General features: G+C 40.4%; 1 protein-coding gene across 2 annotated transcripts in view; it reads left to right on the top strand.

The window, feature by feature from the left end:
• LOC147312948 (exostosin-1) overlaps window positions 1-23,093 on the top strand; it is a 435,823-nt gene extending 412,730 nt beyond the window's left edge. For both annotated transcript variants that reach the window (XM_086264858.1, XM_086264857.1), the window contains 4 exons: window positions 5,426-5,515; window positions 13,427-13,587; window positions 16,965-17,136; window positions 22,073-23,093. In XM_086264858.1, the coding sequence (XP_086120984.1) occupies window positions 5,426-5,515; window positions 13,427-13,587; window positions 16,965-17,136; window positions 22,073-22,261 (612 nt within the window). In that variant the 3' untranslated portion in view covers window positions 22,262-23,093. The remainder of the gene's footprint in view (window positions 1-5,425; window positions 5,516-13,426; window positions 13,588-16,964; window positions 17,137-22,072) is intronic.
• Window positions 23,094-26,707: the final 3,614 nt, after the last annotated feature.

The following is a 26,707-nucleotide window of genomic DNA, read 5'->3' on the forward strand; positions in this document are numbered from 1 at the left end:
GTGCAGGTGAGGCAGCAGGTGGGGGAACGCGGCGTCTCCGAAGCCCGCCCAGAGCCAAGCGAGTGCCCTCGAAGACGTGCTCTCGCTCCGCGAAGAGCCGCTGTCTCTCCTTGAGTTTTTCAGCCCACAAGGAGAGCGCTACCTCCTGCCGCTCGTAGAGGTCCGAGTCCGCTGGGTCAAAAGCGTGTCTTCTTGGCACGGGTCGGGTCATTCTGTCAGGGCTCGTGTGCGGAGGCGAGGAAGGGATGACCCACATGCAGGACTCGTGGTGCAGAACGAGGTTTATTGAATATGTAGACAACAGATGATAGGATGGATGGCTGGCTGGCTGGCTGGACTTAGCGGACTGGTAGACTGACTGACTGGACGGAACACACGACAGAAACAACATCATCAATGACCCGACACTGAATGGGTAGAACAGAGGGCTTAAATACACAGACTGGTGATAATGATGATAATGAGGGACCGGTGAGTACACAGCTGAACATAATGAACTAATGATAATGGGAAGAGGATTGAACATAATACACACAGACCAAGGCTAACACAATAAAACAGGAAGTGGAACAGGCAGTAGATAAACAGTGAGTGTGAACTGAAAACACTGGGTCACCGACCCAGGAACCCTGACATATATATGGTAAATGGCCTGTATTTATATAGCGCTTTACTAGTCCCTAAGGACCCCAAAGCGCTTTACACATCCAGTCATTCACCCATTCACACACTATTGACCTTGACTATTGACAACCTTGAAAAGCTTTGTACTTTTGAGTCCTATTGTTTAAATTATTGTAATGACATTGTAAAAAAAACAGTCATTGTTAGCATATTATTGCAGTTCGAAATTGCAAATAACCAGAAATATTGTTTGGATATGGGGATGAGGGATTTATTAAAGTCTTCATTACCAATAGTATAACTCTTCTTAAACTACAAATATAACTATTGTTTTTCAAGTAAACTATTCATCATGAGAGAAAATGGCTGTTGATAGGTTATGATCATCTTTCAGATACCCACATGGTCTTTGACCTTTAACTTTAACTTAGAAACTTCTTGATATATCAATGGCATAGAATCAGAAAAGACATCTCCAAAGACTATCCTTTAAGTAACAGAAGTCATGGCAAACATAAAGAGAGGAAATGAGTGGAACGAGAGCAACAAAGATAAAGTTCAGACCACTGAACTGCCCGAGATTTAAGTGGGATCTAATCTCTGTCTAGAGGCAGAAAAGCATTGACACTAGCCACAGGGAAGCATGGTTGTGTGATGGAAGGGTGGTAAATTTTAGCCAGTAAGAGGTTTTGAGGGCTAGTGCCAATACCGATGTCTACTGCTGAAGGGTACTGTTTTGTGTTTTAAGCAAGTTTAAGTTGAGCTTAAGTTGGACAATTTTCAGCCCAAAGAAACTTTTATAAAGTCTTTATATAGATGCATAGAGGGCACTATACACAAAACTATGGTAAAATACAGTGAATGCTAAGATGTAAAAAGTAGATTTACTGTGTTAATCTTTCTAAATCATGTTTTAGGCCCCAGTCATTCTATGGCAATCACCAGTTACTAGTGAAAAATTGTAGCTGGCTAATGGTTGCTGTAGCTTTTTAGTGGGACTAGCTGAAATTGGCTACAAAGAGACATATGATGCTGCAACACAAATGTCGTTGAGATTGCGCAGGTCGCTAGCAGGCTGTATTGGTCACCAGTACTTTGTTTGGAAGACACCAGCTTGGCTTCAAACTCTCACAAACTACTATCCAAGCTGTAGTAAAACTGTGAAAAGTGTAAAAGTGAAAGTAGAAGCTTTCCTTTTTGAAATGTGGTGGTTGCAACAATAAGGCACAACCTTTACTTTGAAGGTGAACATTCTCCATTTCTGCTTTGTGTCACACTTATTTAAGTTGTAACAATCACATAGGTGGTGGTGGAGCCCTTTACGAATTATTTCACCCAGCAAGCAACCTCCAGCAACCAGTTACCAGCCCATTTTTCTAGTGACCAACATAGACAGGCGGTCATAACTAGTTTCCAGGCTTGTCTGACTGTGTTAGGGTACCTGGGTCATTGACCCAGTGTTTTCAGTTTTGTACTTTTATTTGTGTTCTCATCTTGGTTTATGACTGTGAGGGTTTTGGTTTCTGTTTTGCATTTCTATTTCTCCAGTTGTTCTTAGTTTGTGATTTTGTAGTTCTTATGGTTTCCATACTCCCTCTGTTCTGTGTCCAGTGTGTGTCTCTGTGTATGCCCTGGTCCTACATCTCTGTGTTCCCTATGGTGCAGTGTCTGCTTGTGAGTCTGTGTCTGGAAGTTCAGTCCGTGTTTCCTGTTTTACTTTGAAGGTCCGTGTCTTATGTTAATGTGTCTGGTTTTGGTTCCCTTGTCTCATTAGGCCTGATTTGTCCCAAGTGTGTTTCCCTCCTGTCTCCCATTCCCTGATTGCTCCCTCTGTGTATTTAAGCCCTGTGTTTTCCTTTGTCTGTGTTGTGGTCTCCAGTATTCCATGCTGTGTGTTCTGCCTATCAGCCTGTTTTTGCTTGGTTTATATTTCCAGTTTAGTTAGCTTTCTGTTCTTTTTGCCATCCAGGAAATAAAGCTGAGTTTTGAGTTCACGTTTGCCTGCTGGAGTCTACACTTTGGGGCCACCATTCCTGCCTGCCTGCACACAGTACATGACTGACTGAGGCTTCAAGAGATTACAGTCATGCTGCTTAGTGCTAAAATGCTATCACCCATATGCTAACATTGATATGGCATGTACATTCGACATGTTCACCATATCAGTTTAGTCTGTTAGCAAACTGGTAATTTGCACAAATGCAGAAGTACTAAAATTCGCTTTTTTTGTGTACTGTATTTGGCCATAAACTAAAGTAGTGGACAAATTAAATTCCATGTAGAGATGGAAACATGTAACAGTGAATGGATAGATTGCAATGAAATTGTGACAAGTTAATCAGTCCCATAGTCCTTGACTTATTACAGTTTAGATCTAAAACTGAAAAGAGTGAAAAACTTAAAAAAGAAAAATCAAGTATAGTTGGACCACAATTCTGACCAATTACACAGGACAAAGGAGCAAAAGTTTTGATAAAATGATTTCAACTGCAGCCCTTATTAATGAAAGCAGATTGTATTTCCTAAGTTTCCATAAAACATGCAGATGTGATATTTTCTCTGACTTTTAATCCATATTGACTTCAGGAGGAGACAAATTTCTTACTGAATCTGCAACCATAATTGTATGAATTTGCTTTGGCATATGTTAATGTTGATTTCCAGGACGATTCATAATATGTGTGTGTGTGTGTGTGTGTGTGTGTGTGTGTGTGTGTGTGTGTGTGTGTGTAAGAAATATATTTCTAATTTAGTGAAAGAAGAAAGAAGAAAAATGATGATAAAATAAGCAATAAATTTTGAAAATGATGTCCTTCAGATGCTGGAAATGTAGTGAAGAAAAAATGTAAAGACTGTATGCAAGATTAGACTGTCATGCCTATTTATATGCACATTGACTATGCAAATGTGTGCATGCAACTTTGATTTAATACATTCCCACCACTAAGTCTGGAAAATGCAGCAGATTGTCAGGCATGCTTTTGTGGTTAATTTAGCAACTTGTTTCACTGCCATGTGGCTTTTCCTGAGGAAATTGAGAAGCTGTTGGCTAATGCGAACACTGTCCTGACTGAATAAGGTACATGTCTCCTGATTATAGGGCAACCATCCAAAGAAAAACACATTTTCTGCCAGGAGTTCTTTCTTTAAGCAGTGATTTAATGCAGAATTTGATGTGGCATTCTCAAATACTTGAAAGAATGTTGGGGATTTGTGTTGAAATTCATTTGATGTTACGCTTAATTTCCTAATAAATTTCATCTCAGCATCCGTCAGATCATTAGGCTGAAATGGAAGTAGACATTAAGCTTGTGGAGATTTGTGGTCTTACTTGACAAAATAAGCCTCTTAATGTTACCCCTGGGGGTGTAAATTTAATTTACTTTTCTTTTTTAGGTCATGAATCCATGTAAAACATCACCACTGTGGCATGACACTTCATTTCAGTGACATAAAATCTTGAAATAATTGAAAGGAAGCTGTAAGGGTTGCAAATTTTACACAACCACATTTTAGATAATTCCAGTCGAAAAGATAATCTTTCTGGGTGAGTTAAAGATGAAGCAAAAATATATTTTCTCGCTATATGTTGCTACAGAGCTAATATTATGGATTTAACTATTTTTGTTGAGAATATTGTATACACTCAAACAGCCACTTTGTGCCTTCTTCATGGCATATATTCAACTAAGTGCTGGAAACATTCCTTATAGTGATTTTGGACCATTTTGAGATCATAACCGTTGCTACAGATTTATTTGCAGCTAAAACATAATCTTAATCCTCCATTGGATGACATCCCAAGTGGCAGTAAGGTGCCCAAAGTGTGGCAAGAAAATATATCCCTCACAATTACACCTTCACCATCAAACCTGTGATCTTCTGCTTTTCGTAGCCCATCTGCTTCAAGTTTAGGGGTGCCATGTGATCAGAGATGCTCTTCTGCATAAATTGGTTGTAATGACCTTGTAGTGACCTCTGAGATCAACAAGGCAGTTTCACCCAGAGAACTGCCACTCAGTTGATATTTTTGTTTTTCAGACCCTTCTCTGTAAACCCTAGAGATGTTTGTGTGCTAAATCACCGTAGGGACATTTTCAGCACTGCCTGAAGTATTAAGATCAGCCTGTCTGGCACCAGCAACCATGCCACATATGAGTAATTCATCATTCTGTTGCTCATTTTGATTTTTTTGGACCATGCTTACATGCATAAATGAGTTGTGACTGTTAAAGAAGTGCAACTAATGAAGTGGCCGGTGAATGTATAAATTACATGCTTTGTCTGGGGTTCATCATACTGACTTGTTCGTTCTTTGCTACCCACTCACATTTAAGATAACTGATTTTGAAAGATCCTGAGTGCTGAGCCCGGGAGCAGGTTGTTTGAAACCTCAACTGAACCTATTTTTCACCAATTACTTATGCCCTTGTTACTTTTCCTCACAAACAGTTAAATAATTCACACGTTAATTATGAGTCAATAACATCAGCAGCAGCGATCTTTGGGCTAATGGATCAGGGCCTGTTGCATGCTTTCTGTTAGGCACTGAATTGATCAGAACTCAAACAAAACCTATTAAGTGAGCACAGTGAATGATAAAACACACAGTTGGGGGTTGGGGTGGTGAAACTATTTTTCCTTTATTTTTTATAGATTTCTTTATATTGCTATACCAACTCTATACCTTTAAAATACATAATGTGTATTATAGGTTTCTTTGATCCCTAAAAAAGCTCAGACTCCTTAAAGTTTGTCAGTTAACAGTAGTGCAAACTACTTCCTCTCTCTCTGCCTGTAGACGATGAGCAGTCGTTTTTTCCCCCATGACGCCATCATCACCGACGCAGTCCTCAGTCTGGATGAAGACTCTGTTCTCTCAACCAATGAGGTGAGTTAACGATAGTTGATCAACCAACTGAGACTACACTGAAGTTTTACATACAGGTGAACTGAGACACTGGTGCTTTATCAACAAAATGAGGTGAGACAGCGATGCTCCCAAGGCACATTGTTACCAAACACTGATATCAGCCTCAGATCCCAAGTTAGTAAAGAAGCCACTTCAATATAGCTGTGCAAAAACACATGGAAGAACTCTTCCTTTTTCTTACTCTCAGCCTAAACAATGACTTTCAAAGATATTTAGTGAAAACTGGTCTTTGATTTGAGACGGAGGTAATTAAAGCAGTTACAATGTCTGCTTTTACAAAATTATTTCACTGAACTGACTTAAGCTAGCATTCACTCATTTAGCATTTTAAAAATGTGAAAACATTAAAAACTAAAAAATCTAAACCTTAATCTTTGGCTAATAAGAAAAATGTCACAGTTTCAATGATTAGCTGACAATCATGGTGAAGAATATAGAGCTGTCAGATTTATTGTATATCTTCTATTATTCACTTTTCAAGTTACACTATGTGGACAAAATTATTTAGCTATTTCTTTACCTTGGAATTCAGGTGTTTATACTTTCCATTACCACAGGTATATAAATTCAAGCTCTTGCAGTCTGCTTTTTGCAAACATTAGTGAAGGTGTGGTACTGCAATAGAATGCAATCTTTGCAAGAAGTCAGGTTATGTTATTCTACAATCAGCTGTAAGTTGTATTATTGAAAAGTTGAAGTGTTTAGGAACCACAGCATCTCAGAGCATGTAAAGTTAAAGAGCGGGGTTGCGAGTGCTGAGGTGCATAGTGCATAAAAGTCACCAGAGCTTTGCTGACTCAATAACTGCAGAGTTTCAAATCTCCTCTGGCTTTAACTCCAGCCCAAAAATGGTGTAGCTTGGCAAGACTTTCCATGGCCGTACAGCTCCTGTAGGTGAAATGTGTAGGTGTCCCAGTACATTTGTCAATATAGTTTACAAAAACAAAGTACAGTTGACCTGACAGCTGCACTTGCTGCAGCTTGAGAAGACATCTGCAAATTTTAAAAGCAAGATAATTCAGAAAAAAGCTTTATTATTTGACACCACGGGGAAATGTAGATCCTGTTTGTTTCAGCGTGTTTCTACTTTTGGTTTACAGCTCACTTCAAGTTGCAGTTCATTTAGCTCTCAGGGCCACTGTAGAAAATAGTTTGACAATGAGGATTAATCAGTGGCTTTGGTAAAAGTAATGCAAACTCAAGTAACCTTGCCTGGGGCTCCTAATATGCAGACTTTCCCAAATTTAATAAACCGCCTTTGTGAAACATTTTAAAAGCTGCTGAGCAAGTTGGCAAAAGCAGAGATTTACACAAATTGTGTTCATCCCTACAATTTACTCAACTTTGATAGAAATGAATACTTGAATACTATAATTGTGTATAAAAATGTTTTTTTACAGCTTGATGTGATCTGCATGGTTTTATGGCAGTCAGTGGTAAAAGGTGACGATTTCTTAACACATTATTGGTCCTCTTTGAAATGAAACAGTCTGTTCTCGAAGAGTCATGAATACTATTCATTATAAATGAAACGCCTCACTCTACAAAACAGCACCATGGCCACTGAACTTAAGGTGGAAAATGTGTTTTGCCTTTAAAGGATGATTAAAAACTAAGCGAGACGAGTAGGAAGTCTAACATGGCAGCAGAATCGGATAGCAAAGAGTTCTGATTACAGACGCCACAAACTGAGATCCTGCCTTTACTAAATTACTGTGGAACTCGTTCAATTTGTATTCTTGTAATTGAAATTAACCCAGTGAAAAGGTGAGAGAAAGGAATAATGTGATAAGGAATAATGTGAGCAGTGTTAAAATGTGAAAGAAAATACAGGCTAGAAAGGGGAAAAAGTGAAAGTAACAGTGGTATGAAAAAAATTACAGAGCAGAGAGAAGTGAAAGAGAAAACCAGGTGAAAAAACTCTGCTCAAAATCAAAGCAAGAGCAAATAAGGAAATGTTGGAAAAGCAGACTGAAGAGTGCGCTCTCATGGAGTTTTACGAGAGCCATTAACTTTGTGTCTGTATCATTACACTGTCAAAACACAGAGCGCTTCTTTGATTAAAGTCTCACTTGTTACTTAAAAACAAGGATGAGGAACACTTTTGTACTATTTTAGAACAAATTAGAAACCAGAGAATTGTTTGAAGCTCTGTCAAGGGAGGAAATAATGTTGATAATCCACCTTTTTAAAATATTGTAGCAGAGTTAGTGAGCCAAGTGGGGCTTAGCAAAACCACTGAAATATGAACATTGCAGAGGCACACAGTTCTTGAGACTTGAAGGGCATTCAAAGCTCTTTTGATGTTGGTTCTCACGACCATGACTGATAGCACTGCATTGTGGGCTTTTCTTTCAAAAATGTTTAGATTTTGTGGCTTAAAAAAACAAACAAACAAAAAAAATTCCTCTGATATTGGTTTAATTACTTTAAAATAAAAACAGGAAGGAAAAAAAGATTTGCATAGTACTACAAATCAGAAAATACTGTCAACATATTTTATTGTCATTTTTTTAGGGCTAGAACCGTCTAGATACTTGTGACACTTGGAGGCAAAATTCACTTTAAACCATTCAAAAATAAAAACATTATGCACAGTTGTGGTAGATTTGTTCCATGCTAACTTTACCTGGTAAAGTTTACCCCGAATTTGATTTTTGTGTAGTTTTCTGAATTGTTGAAGGCTGTAGCCATTTATATTTATTTTTTATATTATATATATTTTTGGAGGCTGATTAACAGCCTTAATTGCAGTACTGCAGCCTTCTAGTGGTAGACTTTAAAACTAAAAAAATAATAATAATTTAATGGCTATTTAAATATTTGTATTAACTTCATCCATAGTATAAATCTAGAGGTGATACATGAACAATCCCCTGTACAGTATAAGGAATGTGTAATAGAGAGTGGAAATGTGTGTAGAAAGCTTTTTTAAGAAAACAGCCTTCATAGTACATTTTCTATTAAAGAATTCTATACATTTCAATTGAAAAACATTATTTACAAGTAAAAGCTGTTGAAAGTTTTCTGAAATCATATGAACTATAATGTTATCAAACATACAGTCATTTGCATGAATGTCCAGATAGACAAATACAGACAAGTATGACCCAAGTCACAAAGTTTCCTTACCTTCACGGCAGCAATACGGTCACCAGCAGCTCATCTGTGATGCTAAATTAGTGCTCCTGCTTTAAGAGCCATTACAAGTAGCTGCCTTGTTTCTTTCTCTGCAGATCTTCAGCGAATGAAAGATGCAATCCATAATAGATTGTGAGGCCCAATGAGCCCTAGCGATCGAATATATCTTTAAACTCTAAGATGTTTTATTGATCGGAGCAAGTCAATGTTCACCTTTTCTACGCAAACGGGATCGCAATTACACTTTATAGCACCACAATTTCAGGCACAGCAATATGAGCAAGTTTCTACAACTAAACTTTTATGAGCACACGGCTTGTTTTATGAAACGAGAGGAGGGAGAAAATGTCAGGGAGAGAACTAGTGAATAAGAGAGGAAGTGAAGTGAATCTTTGCTGTGCTTACTAACCCATAGCTCTAATTGCCCTTTTAACATGGTGAGAGGCTTTATTGAAAGGAGATGGAATATGTCAATTCACTAAAAATGTGCAAGAGAGAACATTACACTTTTAATAGGACTTTTCATATTACAATACCTCGGCAGAAGAATGGCTGTGCCAATTTCATAATTACATTGTTTCAGCTCATTAAATGTATGATTATTCCATGAAGAGAGATTAGAGAAGGGGATACGACCTGACAAAGCTTTTGTCTCTCATTGGGCAGCCAAGCATGCTGCTGAATTATGCCCTTTGGAAGACATTTTCTATATGATAGATATGGAAATTGTGTTACAACAGCAGTGGCAGAATCTTGATCCTCATTTCATTTAAAGGTTGTCTCCGGGTTTGAACATGTTTCAGAGCACTTATTATTTTCATTAGTATTCAAGGTTTTCAGTACACACTTAAACAAATCATGAATTCATAGAAAAGATAATGATTGACCTCTATGGCTTTCTTTTGCTCATTGACGCTATCTCATTTCATTTAGGGTATTTTCTCCCATTAAGTTCATATTTCTTACCTATTGATTGATTGGATGAGTTGAAAGTGTCACTTTGAGGCCCCCGGCTTCAGCATGCTCGATATTGGACTGACAGTGTGGGAAATCCTGCCAATCAAAATCTGAATTCTTCCACCTTCAAGTGATTTTTGAATGTCTTTCATGGTCTCCATCACTGCTTAGTTGTGTCAAAGGTCTATATGAACACAGCAAACCAGCTGAACATGGGTTATGCCAAGATAATGAGTGTTATTTACTTCACCTGTGAGTGGTTTAAATCTTGTGTCTAAAACACTTTATAAAAGATGCATGTGGTGTTCAAGAAAAATGAAGCCAATTTAGAGGCATCTAAAACCTGGTGTGTCTCTAATCCAGAACAGCAAGCAAGGAAACCCAATATTAGTTTAAATTTGAATTCTTCATCACTTCAAATCCCTGCATTTTCACTGACACTCTGTGGTCTCTGGTCTCACTGTTAGTTTCCTTCTGTGTGCATGGTTCTCTAAAGTACATAAAAGGGTCCTTTAAATTAAGTGCTTTGTAGTAAGTTTTTGAAACAGTTTTGATAAAATAAGACAACATATTCTTGGATCATATTAATTCAAAAAACATTTTTTTAACCCCTCTATCGATCCCTATGTCCTCCTTTGGCTTTTCTCATGCATCTTCCAAATTACTTCAAAGCCTCAGTCACACAGGCCTAGAGACCAGTCTGCAGCCCCCTGCCAACTTCTGGTCACTAGGGAAAAACGTGTAGTCCCCTACTGGTTGATGAAGTTGGAGGTTCATGAGTGAAACTGGTCACAAAGAGGCAATCTGCTCACGACCAAAGGCATCACAATGTGGTTTTTGGTGCAATACTGAAATACAGTATATTTCACATAGGGACAACAAGCAACATCCAGCCACTCAACGCTTGCAACTGGTTTGGGGTGAACCGTGGCCAAATTGTCACCAGTTGGTCTCTAGGCTTCTGTGACTGGGGCCCTAACATTTACCATTTGGACATTTGCTGAAAAAAAATCTGGAGCACAAATTCAGTCTACCCTAACTTCCCTTTGAACCAAGGAAGCCTGGTGTGCTCCGCATACACATGTAAATTATAAACCTTTACCTTGAAGAGAATATGTCTTGATATTGGAGCTGCATATTTAATAATTTAACTTTAATTTAATTTAACTGTTTGGAGATTCAGCTGATGTTTGTATGTAGAAGCTATAATAGACTGTAGTGCTGGCATGCAGCACTGAACGCCAAATGCTTAACCTTTGCAATCTATAGAAGAACCTTTAAGCAATCAATGAAAGATACTTTTGGAGTCGCAAAGATGAGACATAACCTCACAGCACTGAGACTACTTGGTGAGAATGGCTATAGTCTTAAAATGCTGCAAAATACAAAACTGCTATAGCTCCCTTTAGCCCCAAAATGCAGACCTTAAAACCCAGCTGGCTATCTTGGATCACACTGAGACTGCTGGTAAAACTTCATCAATGCCACAGCACTCCAAACCTGCTGGATACAAGATCAGTTTACGACACATTTTCCTGAGTTTTATCATCCTGAAGACAGGTGGAGGTTGACAGTGAAAGCACTGCAGCGGCATTGCGTCATGGAGAGGAAAATAAATAAATAAAACCAGACACAACTTTTCAACAACCAAAGCATTGAAAACACTGAGGGGAGATAGGGGCTCTAAAATCTGATGCAACACCTTTTCATCTTATAAGACTGGACATGTTAAACCCAAATGTCAGGAGAGATTTGTAGCAGATCTATTGCTGGATTGACCCTCGACTTTTCAGATCAATTTTGGCTTTGTAGAATCCATCAGTATGAATTACACACACACACACACACACACACACACACACACACTTGTGTGTTGTGTTTCCGTCAGTTCAAAGTTTGTTACATTATCTTGCATTAACATCTTGGAAGTTTACAATAACCTGAAACATAGCCATGACCATTACCATAAACTTTAATGCGCCTTTAAATGTAACTGTTTACTTTGGGAAATCTTGCAAACACACACACACAGACTGTGTTCAAGGCTCATTAGAAATTTTCAGTCATATTAAACGATAATTAAGACAGACAGATTGCAATGAACCTGTGCTTTGTTACTCACTCACATGTAAGTGGTCTCTTGCTCTCTCTTACTCACGCACACACACATATCTGCCACATGGGCACATTTTCATACAGGAACACAGCGCACACACACAGCTAACATGTCCCTTCGTGAGGACCTGTGCTTTGAATCACCTTTTCTCAGCTTACATCAGATGCTTTACAGTAGTTCAGTTCATGACAGAACATCCACCTTTGGTTCACCCCTCTCCAACTTCTAGTTCCTCTACCTGTGCTACTCTGGTAATTAATTTCTGTGTGTGTGTGTGTGTGTGTGTGTGTGTGTGTGTGTGTGTGTGTGTGTGTGTGTGTCTAACAAAGTATTTCATTAGGTGCCGAACCCCTTATTCTCTAGTGTGTCTGGCCGAATGTCTCAGTGGTGTTTTGGTATTCAAAAGAGGGTCTTTGTCAGGTAGCTCCATCTTCTTCAAGGGCACCAGCTGCTCCACAGAAAGGCCATGAGAAATTTCTTCTTTATTGTGAAGTAGGCAGTCTCCAAGGAAAATGGAGCAGGAGACAGTCAAAGCTGGCACCTGCTTAAAAGATGACCACAATGCAAGACCAGCAACCTGTTTCTGTTTCCAGGGTCTCGATCCTCAAAGCATCTAGTTTATTGGTGATGCACACACAGTCTCCTTTGACGCTGCCAAATTGACTTCCTGGCCGCAGCACTCCTGATGGAAATAGCAACAAAATAGGAATGGTGTTGGTGTAAATCACAAGCCTGTTAACCAGTTAACCACAGTTCATGCCCCATTGGTGGGGTTGTATTTTGCACTAAAATGGACAGAAGTCTGTGAAATGCACTGCATTACACACTTTCAAACTTTCCTTATAATATATACCAGCACACCCTCCTAATTTAAGTTGCAAAATATTTCATTTGTCTCCCTGTATCACTGCCTGCTGTTTTGAAGCCTCCACTACCACAGAAGTTACCTGCACAAATAATCCCTGGGAAGGTATATTTATTCATCACTCCCCATCTTTGATATATAATAAACCTGGAGCCCAGACAGCACACCTGACCCTGTAATGAATCATTTTCAACATGAGCAGTCTGACTTAATTAAGTTGAGGGTTAAGGATTTTATGACCTGAGAATAATAGATAAGTAGATAAATAGATAATATTAATATGTTGCATAAATCTGTTTGTTTTAAAAAAAGATTTTTCTTTAAAAAGTTAAAAATGAAACCTCATTTGATCATGCAAGAGGAAATTATTATGAATCAGGTCGGCACAGCCAGGTTTAGAATGTGACTTAGAGCTCTCCAACTGATCAATCAGTGCACTCTGATATTTAAATGACATTTTAACATGAAGTGCTACAGCTGGAATGAAAACATTGCGAAATGGCTTCAAAAATATTCTTTGTGTAGTTGTGAAGAGGCAGAGAAGTTGTTTAGAAGACGGCCTTGTTGGTTTAGCTGGCTAAATGCCATTTGACAGGTGTTTTGAATGCAATTTTTACCACACCGCAAATATTCTGAATAAGCTGTATTGCTTTTCTTTGTGCTTTTCTTCTCTCCATTTTTTCTCATTGTGCTTCCACCTTTGCTTCTTCTTTTTCTTTTCTTTTTCTTTTTTACATTTCCTCTACACATCTAATCTATTCAACACCTTCTTTCTTTTCTATTTGACCAGGTGGACTTTGCCTTCACTGTATGGCAAAGTTTTCCCGAGCGTATTGTTGGTTATCCAGCAAGGAGCCACTACTGGGATAGTTCCAGATCACGCTGGGGCTACACTTCCAAGTGGACCAATGAGTACTCCATGGTCCTTACAGGAGCAGCTTTTTACCACAGGTACAAATCCACAGGATTTCTTGCTTGTCGGTGAAGTTGTATTGACGTGAATGGCAGAAGAGTGGCACAGAAAGATGGCACATGGCATCGTCTGTGATGCAGACAGTGTGTCAGTGCATGAAGGTGACATTATCAACTTATTAGTCAGCATGCCTTCCCGCCCTCACCTGTAGCTACAAGCATTATGTCGTGATTTAATGAGTAAGATTACAGATAAAAGCGGCAGAAATAACCTCTCAGAACAGTCTCTGGGTTTTCTCTTAGATAGGGTTCGAACCTCGGCCGTTTGGGAGGAGTAGAGGCACTGCTCCTGTGGATTAAAATAAAAATGTTTCTTGAGCTTATTTAAGAGAGGCTGTAATTGTATTCTTGCTACCACTGGATAGCTGCAAGTTGTGTTAAGAAGTCTTGAATTCTACTCCCCAAAAAATCCCCCAAAATCTCAAAGATTCTAGTTTTAGAATTAGAGTTTTGGTCTTATTATAGGCCATGTATATAAAGGGTAACAACACCCTTCAGTACATGGTGAACTTATGATTGCCTCCAATCATGGTTTGTACCTAGGACATATAGGCCCTGACATGGAATAATTACATTCCTATAGGATAAATGCCCTGCAGCACAAATAGTTTCTGCAGATCTTTGGATCAAGATAAGTAAATAATTAAGTAATCTGCTTTTTTCTGCATTTCAAAATTTTAGAGCCTGCAGCCGTGAAGTGTTGATGTCATACTCCTGTTTTTGTGTTTGTTATGGTTTACATTCTAGTTCTGTATTGGTATCTCTAGAGTTCAGTCTTCCTTAGTCTCATCTCTTTGACTTTCAGCCTTCACAGTCATGTACCCATGTCTGTCTGTTTTCTCCCCAGTCCCTGTGTCAAGCCCATGTGTCTTAGTGTTGGTCACAGTGTTTGATGGTCTTCTGTTTTCATGTGTATTATGTTCAGTTTTGCTTCCCCTGTCTCGTCGGTCAGTTTAGTCAGCTGTGTTATCCTCCTTGTCTTATTGTCTGTGTTTTCCTCTGTTCTCTGTTGCGTTTTCCCTCATTGTAGGTGGTGGTTCTGTCTGTCTGGATGGTTTTTGCCTTTTGTTTTTGTTGCCCAATGCTTAGATGTTTAGTTCAGTTCTGTGTTGTGGTTTTTGGGTCCACAACTCTGCCGGCCTCACACCTACACCTGTGGATATGACAGAAGAACGGGACCAAATAATGGACCAAGCAGACTCAGCCCTGAAAGAATGTGGGCTGGCTCTAACACGGATGAACAGTCTTTTGATTCACATCTCCTAAGTCATGGGCATAAGGATGAAATTCGTTGGACTTAACACCACTGATGCGATTATCCAGAGGAACCCTCTGCTCCTCCAGCTTCCCCGGTCTCCGGAGATGGTCTGTGCTCTCACCGAGGCTAAAGAAGAACTGCAAAAACTGCTCTCTTCATGCTTTCCTCCTCCTGTTGTCACGTCAGCAGCACATGAATACCTCCTCATCCTTCAACAGCTGACAAATTCCTACTCGACGCTGACTGGAATGATAACTGCAAAACTCTGTGGCCATTTGCTAGGTGCTCAGCCAAGCAGCGGCAGTCTCCTGCATCTGCTGGGTGCTAGGCCAAGCAGCGCCATCTAGAGCATAGAGCCTGCTGCGTACTCCCAGCCTGAGCAACCAGAGCGCGCTGTGTGCAATGCGGGGCCCCAGTCCTCATCAGAAGTCTCTGCACCGTCTGGGTCCGAGGCTTCCACACCATGGCAGTATATGGCTCGCCACTGACGCTGGCCACCTGCCAAGCTGCTTTAGGGGTCTACATCTCCATTGTTCCTAGCCTCCAGTCCTGTCACCCCAGGGTCTCCGCCCACCACACCATCGCCAGACTCCAGTCCTATTGCAGTGGGTCTCTGCTACCATCACCTCCAGACCTTCATCGTCTCCACTGCCAGCCTCAGCCACTGAGTTTTGCCCTGAGGTCTGGTTGACCCCCTGAACTGTGTTTTGTCTTTTGGAATCTTAGTCTCAGTGTTTGTACTTCCTGTTTTATTTTGATAGTCTTCTGTTTATATATATGTATTATGTTCACTGTTCTGTTCTCTGTTGCGCTCTCCCTCATCATAGGTGGTGGTTCTGTCTGTTTCCTCTCATGATTGAGTCAGTTTATTTTTATGGTTGTGACTGTTCAGTTGGGTTTTTTACCTTTTGTTTTTGTTGCCTGTTTTTCCAGCATTAAAGCTGTGTTTTTTAGTTCAGTTCTGTGTTGCCAAGTCCTGCTTTTTTTGGGTCCACAACTCTGCCTGCCACACACCTACACCTGCGGATATGACAGTTGACTTGTTTTTCTTCTTGTGTTGTGCTGCAAAGGACCTTCATATTTTAGAGTATATATAAAAAAAATCATATAGAGGATGCACCAAGAAAACTTGGAGATATGACTCATGATTTTCTTTTAAAGTTCACACACACACACAACTCTACCTACTTGTCTGTTCAAAGAAAAAACCTTTAAAGCTATTGCTGAGACTTGCCCCAGCATTTTTAGAGAGGTTATATTTATATCTTAAGTTTGGATGACTCATGTAATGATCGTTAAACAAAATATATATAAAATGTTAAAAAAAAAAGCATTTTTAAATATTTTTTTATTAGTCAGTATTGTCTATGCACATAGCCACTGTAAATTTAATGCTGCTATATTTTATGTTAGCAGTGGTGCTAATGTATAAGCACTCATTAAAAGCAATTACGTAAAGACATAAACTGCAGTCCAGCTTCTCTTTTAGTGCTGCAGTCAGTTTGTCTCATGGTGCAGATGTTCTGCATATCATTCCACCAGCTTCCCAGAAATACTTATCCCATCTCTAAGATGCAAACCACATTAAAATTCATCTTTAGGAAAAGGGATAATATAATCTTTCTCCACCTCTGTTATATCATGAAACAATTGTCAAAAATGCAATGCTAGGGCTAAAATAAAAAATGGTAAACTCAAGTATTAAGCAGAGCGGTAAATTGAATGGAGAAGAGTGATGCTCTCCAAAGGGATTAAAGGCATCTTGTCATGCAGATAAACAGCTCTCTTGTTGTTCTATTGTTAGGATGCTCAATGCACCTCTTCAGTTATTTTTGTTATTTAGACTGTCAAATGGAAATGTAAGGTAGAAAAAAATGTGCCAAAAGGAACATTGTAAAGTGTGTGTGTGTGTATGCATTTGTGTGTAAGAGCGAGGGGCGGGAGACCTTGTCAGGGAGGTAACCACTGACAGTGATCTAGTGCTCCCATGCTGCTGAGAGTGCAACACTGCAACCAAATAGAACAGAATTGTGGCTTTTAAAATGAAAAATACACCCACATCCTAATCCCTAATCTGCCCTTTTCCTTTATGCATCAGATACTATCACTACTTGTTCACTCACTACATACCGGCTAGCCTGCTGACAATGGTGGACCGCATGGCTAATTGTGAAGACATCCTGATGAACTTCCTCGTTTCGGCCGTGACCAAGCAACCTCCAATCAAAGTCACACAGAAGAAGCAGTACAAGGAAACCATGATGACCCAGGTTGGACAGAGTTTTACTTTTATCGATACACTTAGACTGTATACTTGTTCACTGTCTCCTATAGAATGTATCTGCCTCCGTCTCTGCCACAGACAGGCTCAGATTTTTACTCTGCGTAACTATAGCTGCTTTGACATTATCCTGTCTTGCTTTTATGGCTACAGAGGCCAAGTCAAAAAATTACCCCTACTATGTCTGAATTTGTCCAGTGTTCTCAGAATGGCATTTTTCCTCAGTTAAAGTAGTCATCACAAGTACAATAGTGTGCAATGTTCAGTCTACAGACAGGTGTTTATTCCGCAACCTTATCATGTCCTTTCCCACAATGGTAGTCTGTAAAAGCTTTGTGAAGTGTGGCATATAACTTTGCAGATGCAATACAAAAACTCTGAATCATTGTTTGGCATTCTTAAGGTTAAAGAAAGTGAGACTGAATTCTTTACACCAGTTCTGTAATATGTACCAGCTCCTTACTAGCTGGCTCTCTCCAACTCACATTCATATCACTACTCAACCTCTTTGAGATTTCTGTTCGTGGTTAGTGGTTGCTGGGGATTCCTGGGGATTCCTGGTTGTCTTTGAAATTAATTGCTAAAGCCCCAGTCACACAGGCCTACACACATACCCCTTGCAAACATCAAAAAGCGTGAGTGGTTAGTGAGTGGTTGAGAGCAGTTGCAGGCATTTCGTGTGCTACACCAAAAACCTCCTTGTGATTGCATACTGTACGGACAAATGTTTGTGCATGTTGGAGGTACATCCCAATCCCATTGTTGTGATTGTGTTGCAATCATTACTGGAAAAAATTTATTATTACACATATTACAAAGAGCACTTCTCTTAAAATCAATGCAGCGTATTTTTATTAATCCCAGGACAAAATAATTAATTACACAAATGATTACATTACTTTTGTGTTTCTCTATAAAAATTATCTGAGATTTAACAATATCAACACACCAACACAAATCCTTATCCTGTTGAGGAGAAACACATTTTCTTTATCTTAGTGTTTAGGTATGAACACAAAGCTGACAACACAAAATAAAGAAAATTAAATTCATGAATGAATGAAATTCATGAAAACCAGCAGCCTGACTGCGCATCCATTTGTTACCTGCTGAAGTTCAAGATCTAGTAGCTGACCTGGGGTCAGCATTCGCTCAGCTTTAACATCACTCGGTGTCCTTGCCTTGGTTAGCTTTAGCATTCTGTCTGTTCAGATACTAGCAAAGAGCCAAAGTTGTTTTAGCAGCACAATGCAGTTATTTCTGTTCAGACTTTGCGATCATATTCTCATTCTTTTCTGCTCAGAAAGCCCAAGAAGAAAGAAACAAAACAAATCCTGGTTTTCCTCACTTTTTCCGACACACGAGGTCTGAAGTACCTGGAACATTTTTACAGGTGTTTGCAGACAAGTCGGTGTATCCTATGTAAACTACAGTCAACCATAGTAACCTGCTAACAACCAGAGTAATCACAAGGACCTTTTGGTGCAGCACCCTCTTTGTGACGTATGTCAACCAGCAACAGCATGCAACCTGCAGCAACCACTCATAGACCAGTCTCCAGTCCTGTGTGATTGGGGCCCTCAACAGCCATCTGAGCCTTTCAGTAGAAAAATAACTTTGAGGCGAAAAAATGTGCAAGGGAATTTGAGTAGTGCTTTATCACATTCCATTTCAACATGGAATGAATCACTTACAAATGTTATTTGGACAATAAAAAGGGAAGAAAACTTTGTCCAAGGTTTAAAAATGCTGGAAGGAGGGTCGGTGTTCAAGAGCTAAGAAAGAAACTCCGTCATCCCACAACCTGATTAAAAAAACTAGTTATATATAGTCTAACTATCTATCATTTCTTTGTAGACATTGTATAATTAGTCACTTGTGCCTTACATAGATGTTTAAGTTTTCATGGTTACATTCAATGAATTTGCAGTTATCCAAAGCTAAAGTGCCTTCCAAGCTTCCCCCTGTTAAAGTCCCCTTTTGGGATAATTTCAGTGTTTGTTAACAAAGTCCAAAATGTATTTCATTCCCCATAAAACATTTGCAAATGCTTCTGTTTGGAGTAGTTTAGCTCTATTAGCACTGTTGCATTAATTGCATTGCATTAATGTGCAAGCAGGGCATGAGAAAAACCAAATGGAGGCTTCTTTTAATTCATTGCTCTTGACATTGTTGGTCCATCAAAACATTTTGTACAGTAGCAACACAGTTTAAAGATGATAAAAGTGCTGTGTGTTTATAGACCTCTTTTTAAGGAAAGAAGAAGATAATAAGAGTATTAAAAGAGAAATGGTAGAAAAGTTTCAGGCCACATACAGCCCTGACCTTCTCTTTGGGAGATCCCTGTATGTGCATGTGTTTGTGTGAGTGTGTGTGTTCATGGGGCCAGCCCTTTGTCAGGTTCTGATTGATGGTCTGACCACAGGCAGGACGATGACTCAGCAGTATGGACGTAGTGATTAATGTCTTAATTGTGAAAGCAGCACGACAAACCTAGATTTACTCCCCCCTTTTACCCCTCCTTTCCTCACTCGCTCTCTCATTCTTTCTTTTTTTCCTGTGTGCACCCCCACCTCCTCAATCTCACCCATGATTTGTGACTTCGCTTCAAGCAACAGCAGGTAGACATTTAACATGGCGTAAGAGGAAAGAGCTGACATCTTGTGGGATACCTGGACCAGAATGTTAAATGAATTAACATTTTTAAGCTGTTTTATTGTACAAGTCATATTGTATTTTAGGCCCAGATCACTTCTGTCACTGGATATTCTTTAGCAGTTCAAAATTTTCTATCTGAAGATAAGTTTCCTCCAGCTTTTACAACCACTCTCAAAGGGCTCTACTAACCCTACAACTGCACTTTCTCGGGTTCATCTGTAGCAGCAACCGGGATGCTCACAACTTGTTGTCTGCAAATACACATTGTTTGCTGGCATTTCAAAATTCTACTGTTAGGCTATGTACTTGGTCAAACAGATGCTCCCTTATCACCTCACTACGAATGTCCCTTCACTAGCTTCCTGTCACATTTAGGTCCCAGTTTAAAATTCTCACTGTGACTATAAAAAGTTATTTGTAGGTCAGATTTCTGCTATAATCTAAAAAACAATCTAAAATGACTGTTTGTTCACTTTTTTCTGCATTAACTGTTTGTTAAGTAATGCACTGTGTGACTGATCAGCAGTAAATTGCCACACTTCCTGCTTGTGGGGTGGAGATTACCTCAGGGATCGGCACTGAACCCCTTTTTTATGCATTGGCGATTAACAGGTTGACAGATGAGGTCATGCAGAGGTCTCCATTAAATATGATGTTTGCAGACGACATTGCATTCGTTTGTGTGAGCAGTGAGTACATGGGCAGAGCCTAGAGAGTTGGAGGTATGCTCTGGATAGAAGAGGAATGAAAGTCAGGAAAAGCAAGACACAACACAAGGCGTAAAAGTAAATATCCAAGGAGTAGAGTTAGTGAAGGTGGATGAACCACTGGGGTCAGCCATTCAAAGCAACGAATAGTGCAAATGAGAGGTGAAGAAGAAAGTGGAGGCAGGTAGGAGTGGGTGGAAACGAGCGTCAGGACAGAAGGATATCAGCAGAAAATGAAGGGGAAGCCTCAGGACGTTAATTTTGTTCATCTAGATATAGCGTTTTTAGGTGGAGAAACCTTTTGTCTCATGCAAGTGATCTGTTCAGTTACGGAGGGACAAGGCTAACTGAAGAAGTCATTTGGATGAGTTTCAAAACATGGCTCCCACTGAAATATAAAGTAACCCACCTTTAATCAGTGAAACATCAAGTTATGCAAATCTTTTTTTCATTTGGAGTTCAATAATGACACAATACATGTATTACTTTAAATTCTGGTAGGACAAAGTGTTGCACAAAGCCACTCTCATCCTCCTACACACACACACTCACAAACTCACACACACTACCTGTGTAACTACTACCACAGAAACAATCACAGATTTTAGAGACCTAAAGTGAAAGTAGAACATCTAGGAAAGAAAACCCAAATTAAAATCCATTTGACGGATTTGTTGCAGTGATGAAAGTTTAAAAATCCAACTTCGGAACAGAGCCTTTCTGAACAATACATCATGTGGCTCTTATCTATGGCTCAATAAGGACAAAAGCTTGCCACAAGTTAAATGTCACAGCTTGATGAAAGAGGGAAATTTGTAGGCAAGTCAATGGGGCTTGGATAGTATAGACAGGCCTGCACAGCTGGAAAGAAAAAAGTGAAGGCTTCTACATTATAGAGCATTGATTACAGTTTAAAAGATGGAAAAATACTTCAGAGCCTAACAAGCCAATTCCATATTTGCTATGATGACAAAGGTTTCGACTTGTGTCTAACAAGTGGTGTGAAGGATACTGATTTGTCTGCGAATGTTAAACAATATGAATATGCTTCAATGTTTCCAGAAAGATAATTGAAAGAAATACTTTCTGAAAATTGAAAAAGAGACAGACACATAGATGCTGGCTAGGTTGTCTGTGAAATAATAGGTGTCTGCTAACTTTTTGCATCAACACTGGATTAGAAGTTGAGGAGATTGAAACAGGAAACAAAGTGATAATGAAGTTTTTTTTCCCCCAAAGTTTCCAACAAAATGTTTCACCTTTTCCAGCTGTTCCACCAACTCCCTTTATGCCATCTGGCCATCTCTACACAGATTCCCTGCACTAATATATCATTGAAATCCCAGTGAAAATCGACCCACTCATACACTTTGTCTCTAAACCTGTTGGCCCGAGTCAATGTGCGCCTTAGATAAAAGTTTAAAAATGTGTTTTCTTTTTGCTGATTGTGGATTTTTATTACATTATTGCCTGCTGTAGAGCTGAGGTGATTCATCCCTCCTTCTATTTACTCTAATACAGTCCTATTCTCTCACTCTCTCTCTGTTTTCCCACATGAAGGGCTCCAAGGTGTCATCTCGTTGGGCTGACCCGGACCATTTCGCCCAGCGACAGAGTTGCATGAACGCCTTTAGCCACTGGCTAGGTTTCATGCCCTTAGTGCACTCCCAGATGAGGTTGGACCCAGTGTTGTTCAGAGACCAGGTTTCCATCCTGAGGAAGAAGTACAGGGACATTGAGAGGTTGTGAACACACAAGGACACGACAAATCACAGTAGAGGCTGGAGAGCTGTGTGTGTGTCCTGAATGACTGTTTATGAGGCTATAAAGGAAAATTCACACATGCACTGGACATAAAAGTGATAAAACACTGAGGTATCTGCAAGACCTTTAAATGCAAATTTCTATGGGAAAAAAAAAAGCTTCTGTACATGTGGTTGGTTACAGTGAGCAACTGTGCATAGCTGCCATCTGTGACAATACACATAATATGAATGCATGTAGACACATGCAACAAAGACTTGGACACATTCAAGCTGACCACGTGTATGTATGTGTTGCATGGTTTAAACAAGACAAGACTGTGTTTAAAAAAAAAAAAAATCAAGTATGTCTACAGTGGAAGTTGACAAACGGCTAAAGAGATTCGAGGTTGTATTCATGAAGTCAGTAATTAAAGAAAAGAGTTTGTGTAGACAAAAAGGAACAAGCTGTTCTTTCTGGCCACATCACAGCTAATGGCCCCAAAACACCCAGAGACGATGGCAGTGCACCTCTTGTATATTACTGTAGATTTGCAGCAGCAGTTCCTGTCTGTATGAAGCAAATAAAAAATAAAATAAAGAGATGTTATGTTATAAGGCGAGAGGATTTGTCTCAACTCAATTCAGTTCTTCCATTCATTTTAAGAAAATTGCATCTTTCTTTGACTACACACTCTCCTTGTTACTCTCCTTGCTGTTTTGCCTGCACATCTATAGTGAAGTAAACAATAACGAGACCATTTATTTTCAACAAGGAACTGACTAACTAATAAAGTATGATTAATGCAATCAATAAAGAAATAAGAACATCAAGAAATGTCAACATCTGTCAAATGTTTAGTAGTGATGTATTAACCTCACTATAAAGATTAGATATCAGTTTTCATAAGATTAGCTACAGCTAATGAATCCACAAAAGCTTATGGGAAGTAAATCTCATCACTTTGCTTTGGCCATAGTAAACAGCAGCAGTGGTAAGGAGTGGGAGGGCAGCAGCTTGGTTCATAAATGCATAGTCTTTTTTACTGTCTCAACCTCAGAATCTACAGACGGCAAATGAGGCAGCAGCTGGTTTTACTACTGCAAGTCCACCGAATTACATAAAGTATGTAGTGGTGAACTGAAACAGCAATGAAATAAGCAACATCAGCTTTAAAGTGATTATCAAGCCTGGGGTGAATAAAAAGACCTTTATGATACCAGTGAGAAGAATATGCAGTCTGCTCTTTTTAGCTATGTGACGGGGTATAACTTAGTTGGCAGATAACGGCAGCCTGTGGTGTGCGGGCTAGTGGGATTAGTCTTAGCTGAGAGTTGCAACTTGCTGCTGCCAATAAAAAAAGTTTACTTTCAATGTTGCCTGGTAACAGCCGCGACCATAACTGCTCAGTAGCTGCACCTAAAGGCCCATAGTGCAACAAAGTGGGAGACCTTAATGTGGGAATCCTGGTCTAGTGTTGTATGACTCACTGTCTAAACGTAACAACTGCTCTGCTCTGATTAAAAGTCAACCTGTGTACATAAAATCATCATGTTTAAGAAAGCGTAAGAGTAAAATGCTAAAGACATTCTAAAAACTAGTAATAGTAAGTGAATTCATCAAACCCATGTTTTGTGTTGTGTATTTTAACCTGTGCTTTGTCCTCTCTCCCTCCCGTTACCCCTAACCAGTCACTGCAGATGGTCTCCAAGGGGTTCCATCAGTTTAAAGGGAGTTTTTCCTTCTCACTGTCACTAAGCGCTTGTTCAAAGAGGGTAGCTTGATTGTTGGGGTTTTCTCTGTGTTATTGTAAGGTTGTTACCTTACAAAATAAAGAACCTCAAGGTGACTGCTGTTGTGATTTGGTGCTATATAAATTGAATTGAATACAAATAAAGTAATGTTATAGCAGTACAGCAACATACCTTCTAGACTTGTAGTCAAGACCGCCTAATCCAAGACCAAGACAATACCAAGACCAGAGGGTATCGAGACCAAGACAAGACCAAGACAGACCGAGTCCAGACCAAGACAAAGTCGAGACGAGACCGAGACAAAAAAGTCTTTAAACTGCAGCCAGATGCTGCTTCGTTTACAGGTGTCAGGCATATTTATGTGTTTTTGTGATGCACTCGCACAGCCCTCCTCACCGCTGTCTACTGCCTCACTCACTTACTGAGAGGACAGACACACGCTCCACTTGACTGTCGCGTCTCTCACCCTCTCTGTTTTTCACATAATGATATTATCCTATATCCTCGCATGCGATTGACCACAATATGGAGCGATTGAAGCATAGCTGAGCCACTGTGTGAGAGCTGAGCAGCGAAAGGAAATTAAGTGAGGAGCCGGCTCTCGCTCAATGGGAGTCGGCTCTTCTGATTCACCACAAAGCACTCTCTAAGCACGGCTCTTAGAGCTGATGCTTTTGCTCATGACACATTATCGAATGTTACGTTGTGTGCCGTGGATACTGTTGACTCCAAATCTCCCGACCACTATGTCGATCTGAGACAGCAAGACAGAGACAGCGAGACCAAGACAAGACCAAGGGACCCGAGACCATAACAGTTTGCCTACCAACCTGGCATTGGAGCGGATGATGCCGTCATTCACCTCCTACATTGTTCCCTCGCTCACCTGGAGACCGCTGGAAGCACTGTGAGAATCATGTTCTTTGATTTCTCCGGTTCGAGCCCCGGCTTGGACAGTCTCAGTCGTTGTGTCCTTGGGCAAGACACTTCACCTGTTGCCTACTGGTGGTGGTCAGAGGGCCCGGTGGCGCCAGTGTTCGGCAGCCTCACCTCTGTCAGTGCGCCCCAGGGTGGCTGTGGCTACAATGTAGCTTGCCATCACCAGTGTGTGAATGTGTGCGTGAATGGGTGGATGACTGGATATGTAAAGCGCTTTGGGGTCCTTAGGGACTAGTAAAGCGCTATATAAATACAGGCCATTTACCATTTACCATTCTCCAGTGCCTTCAACACTATTCTTCCCTCGGTTCTGAAGGACAAGCTGGAGAACTCTGGAGTGGACCATCACCTCACTACCTGGATTTTGGACTACAGTATGTGAGAACTCAGGGCTGTGTGTCGGACAGGGTCGTCTGCAGTACGGGGGCCCCACAGGGAACGGTTCTGGCTCCGTTCCTCTTCACCATCTACACTGCAGACTTCTCCCACAACTCCACCCAGTGCTTCCTGCAGAAGTTCTCTGATGACTCTGCAATAGTCGGCCTCATCACTGATGGGGACGACAAGGAGTACAGAGGACTGACTCAAGACTTTGTGGACTGGTGACAGCTGAACTACCTCCAGATCAATGCCAGTAAAACCAAGGAGCTGGTGGTAGACTTCCGCAGGCACAAGCATTCTCCACTGCAACCACTGAACATCCAAGGTATGGACATTCAGGCTGTCGACAGCTACAGGTACCTTGGTGTTCATCTGAACAACAGACTGGACTGGACTCATAACTCAGACGCCCTCTACAGGAAAGGGCAGAGCAGGCTGTACCTGCTGCGGAGACTCAGGTCGTTTGGAGTGGAGGGCCCACTCCTGACGACCTTCTACGACTCTGTGGTGGCTTCTGCTATCTTTTATGGTGTGGTCTGCTGGGGCGGCAGCATCTCTGCCGGGGACAGGAAGAGACTGAACAGGCTGATCCGAAGGGCCAGCTCTGTTCTAGGATGCCCTCTGGATCCAGTGGAGGTGGTGAGTGACAGGAGAATGGTGGCTAAGCTGTCATCCCTGTTGGACAACATCTCCCACCCCATGCAGCAGACTGTGACAGCACTGAGCAGCTCCTTCAGTGGGAGACTGCGGCACCCACGGTGTGGGACGGAGAGATTTCGCAGGTCTTTCCTCCCCACTAAATAAAGACAATAAAGACTTTAACTGATCAAACACACACATCCACACATGTGCAATAACACTAAGTGAAATAATCTTTTCTGGCATCGTTGTATTTTTACTCAGTTGTATATAGCATTTGTATGCTATTTTTATCTTATTGTATATTTTATTCTATTTTATTCTACTGTATATAGTATTTTATTCTATTCTCTACAGTTGTGTACTGTATTTATTCTTATTGTATTCTAATTTTAGCTTCATAAATTTTGCACTGTCCACTTCCTGCTGTGACAAAACAAATTTCCCACGTGTGGGGCTAATAAAGGTTATCTTATCTTATCTTACCAAGACAAGACCAAGTAAAAGTGGTCTTGAGACCAAGACCGGTCTTGAATGGTAAATGATAAATGGCCTGTATTTGTATAGCGCTTTTACTAGTCCCACCTAGGGACCCCAAAGCGCTTTACACACCCAGTCATCCACCCATTCACACACACATTCACACACTGGTGGAGGCAAGCTACAGTTGTAGCCACAGCTGCCCTGGGGCAGACTGACAGAAGCGAGGCTGCCATATCGCCTGGCCAACACCAGTAGG

This window comes from Aulonocara sp. 'chitande type north' Nkhata Bay, linkage group LG15, assembly GCF_057382095.1.
Source record: "Aulonocara sp. 'chitande type north' Nkhata Bay isolate Kocher_YH1m ecotype deep benthic linkage group LG15, A_spYH_male_GT1.1, whole genome shotgun sequence".
Taxonomy (NCBI): domain Eukaryota; kingdom Metazoa; phylum Chordata; class Actinopteri; order Cichliformes; family Cichlidae; genus Aulonocara; species Aulonocara sp. 'chitande type north' Nkhata Bay.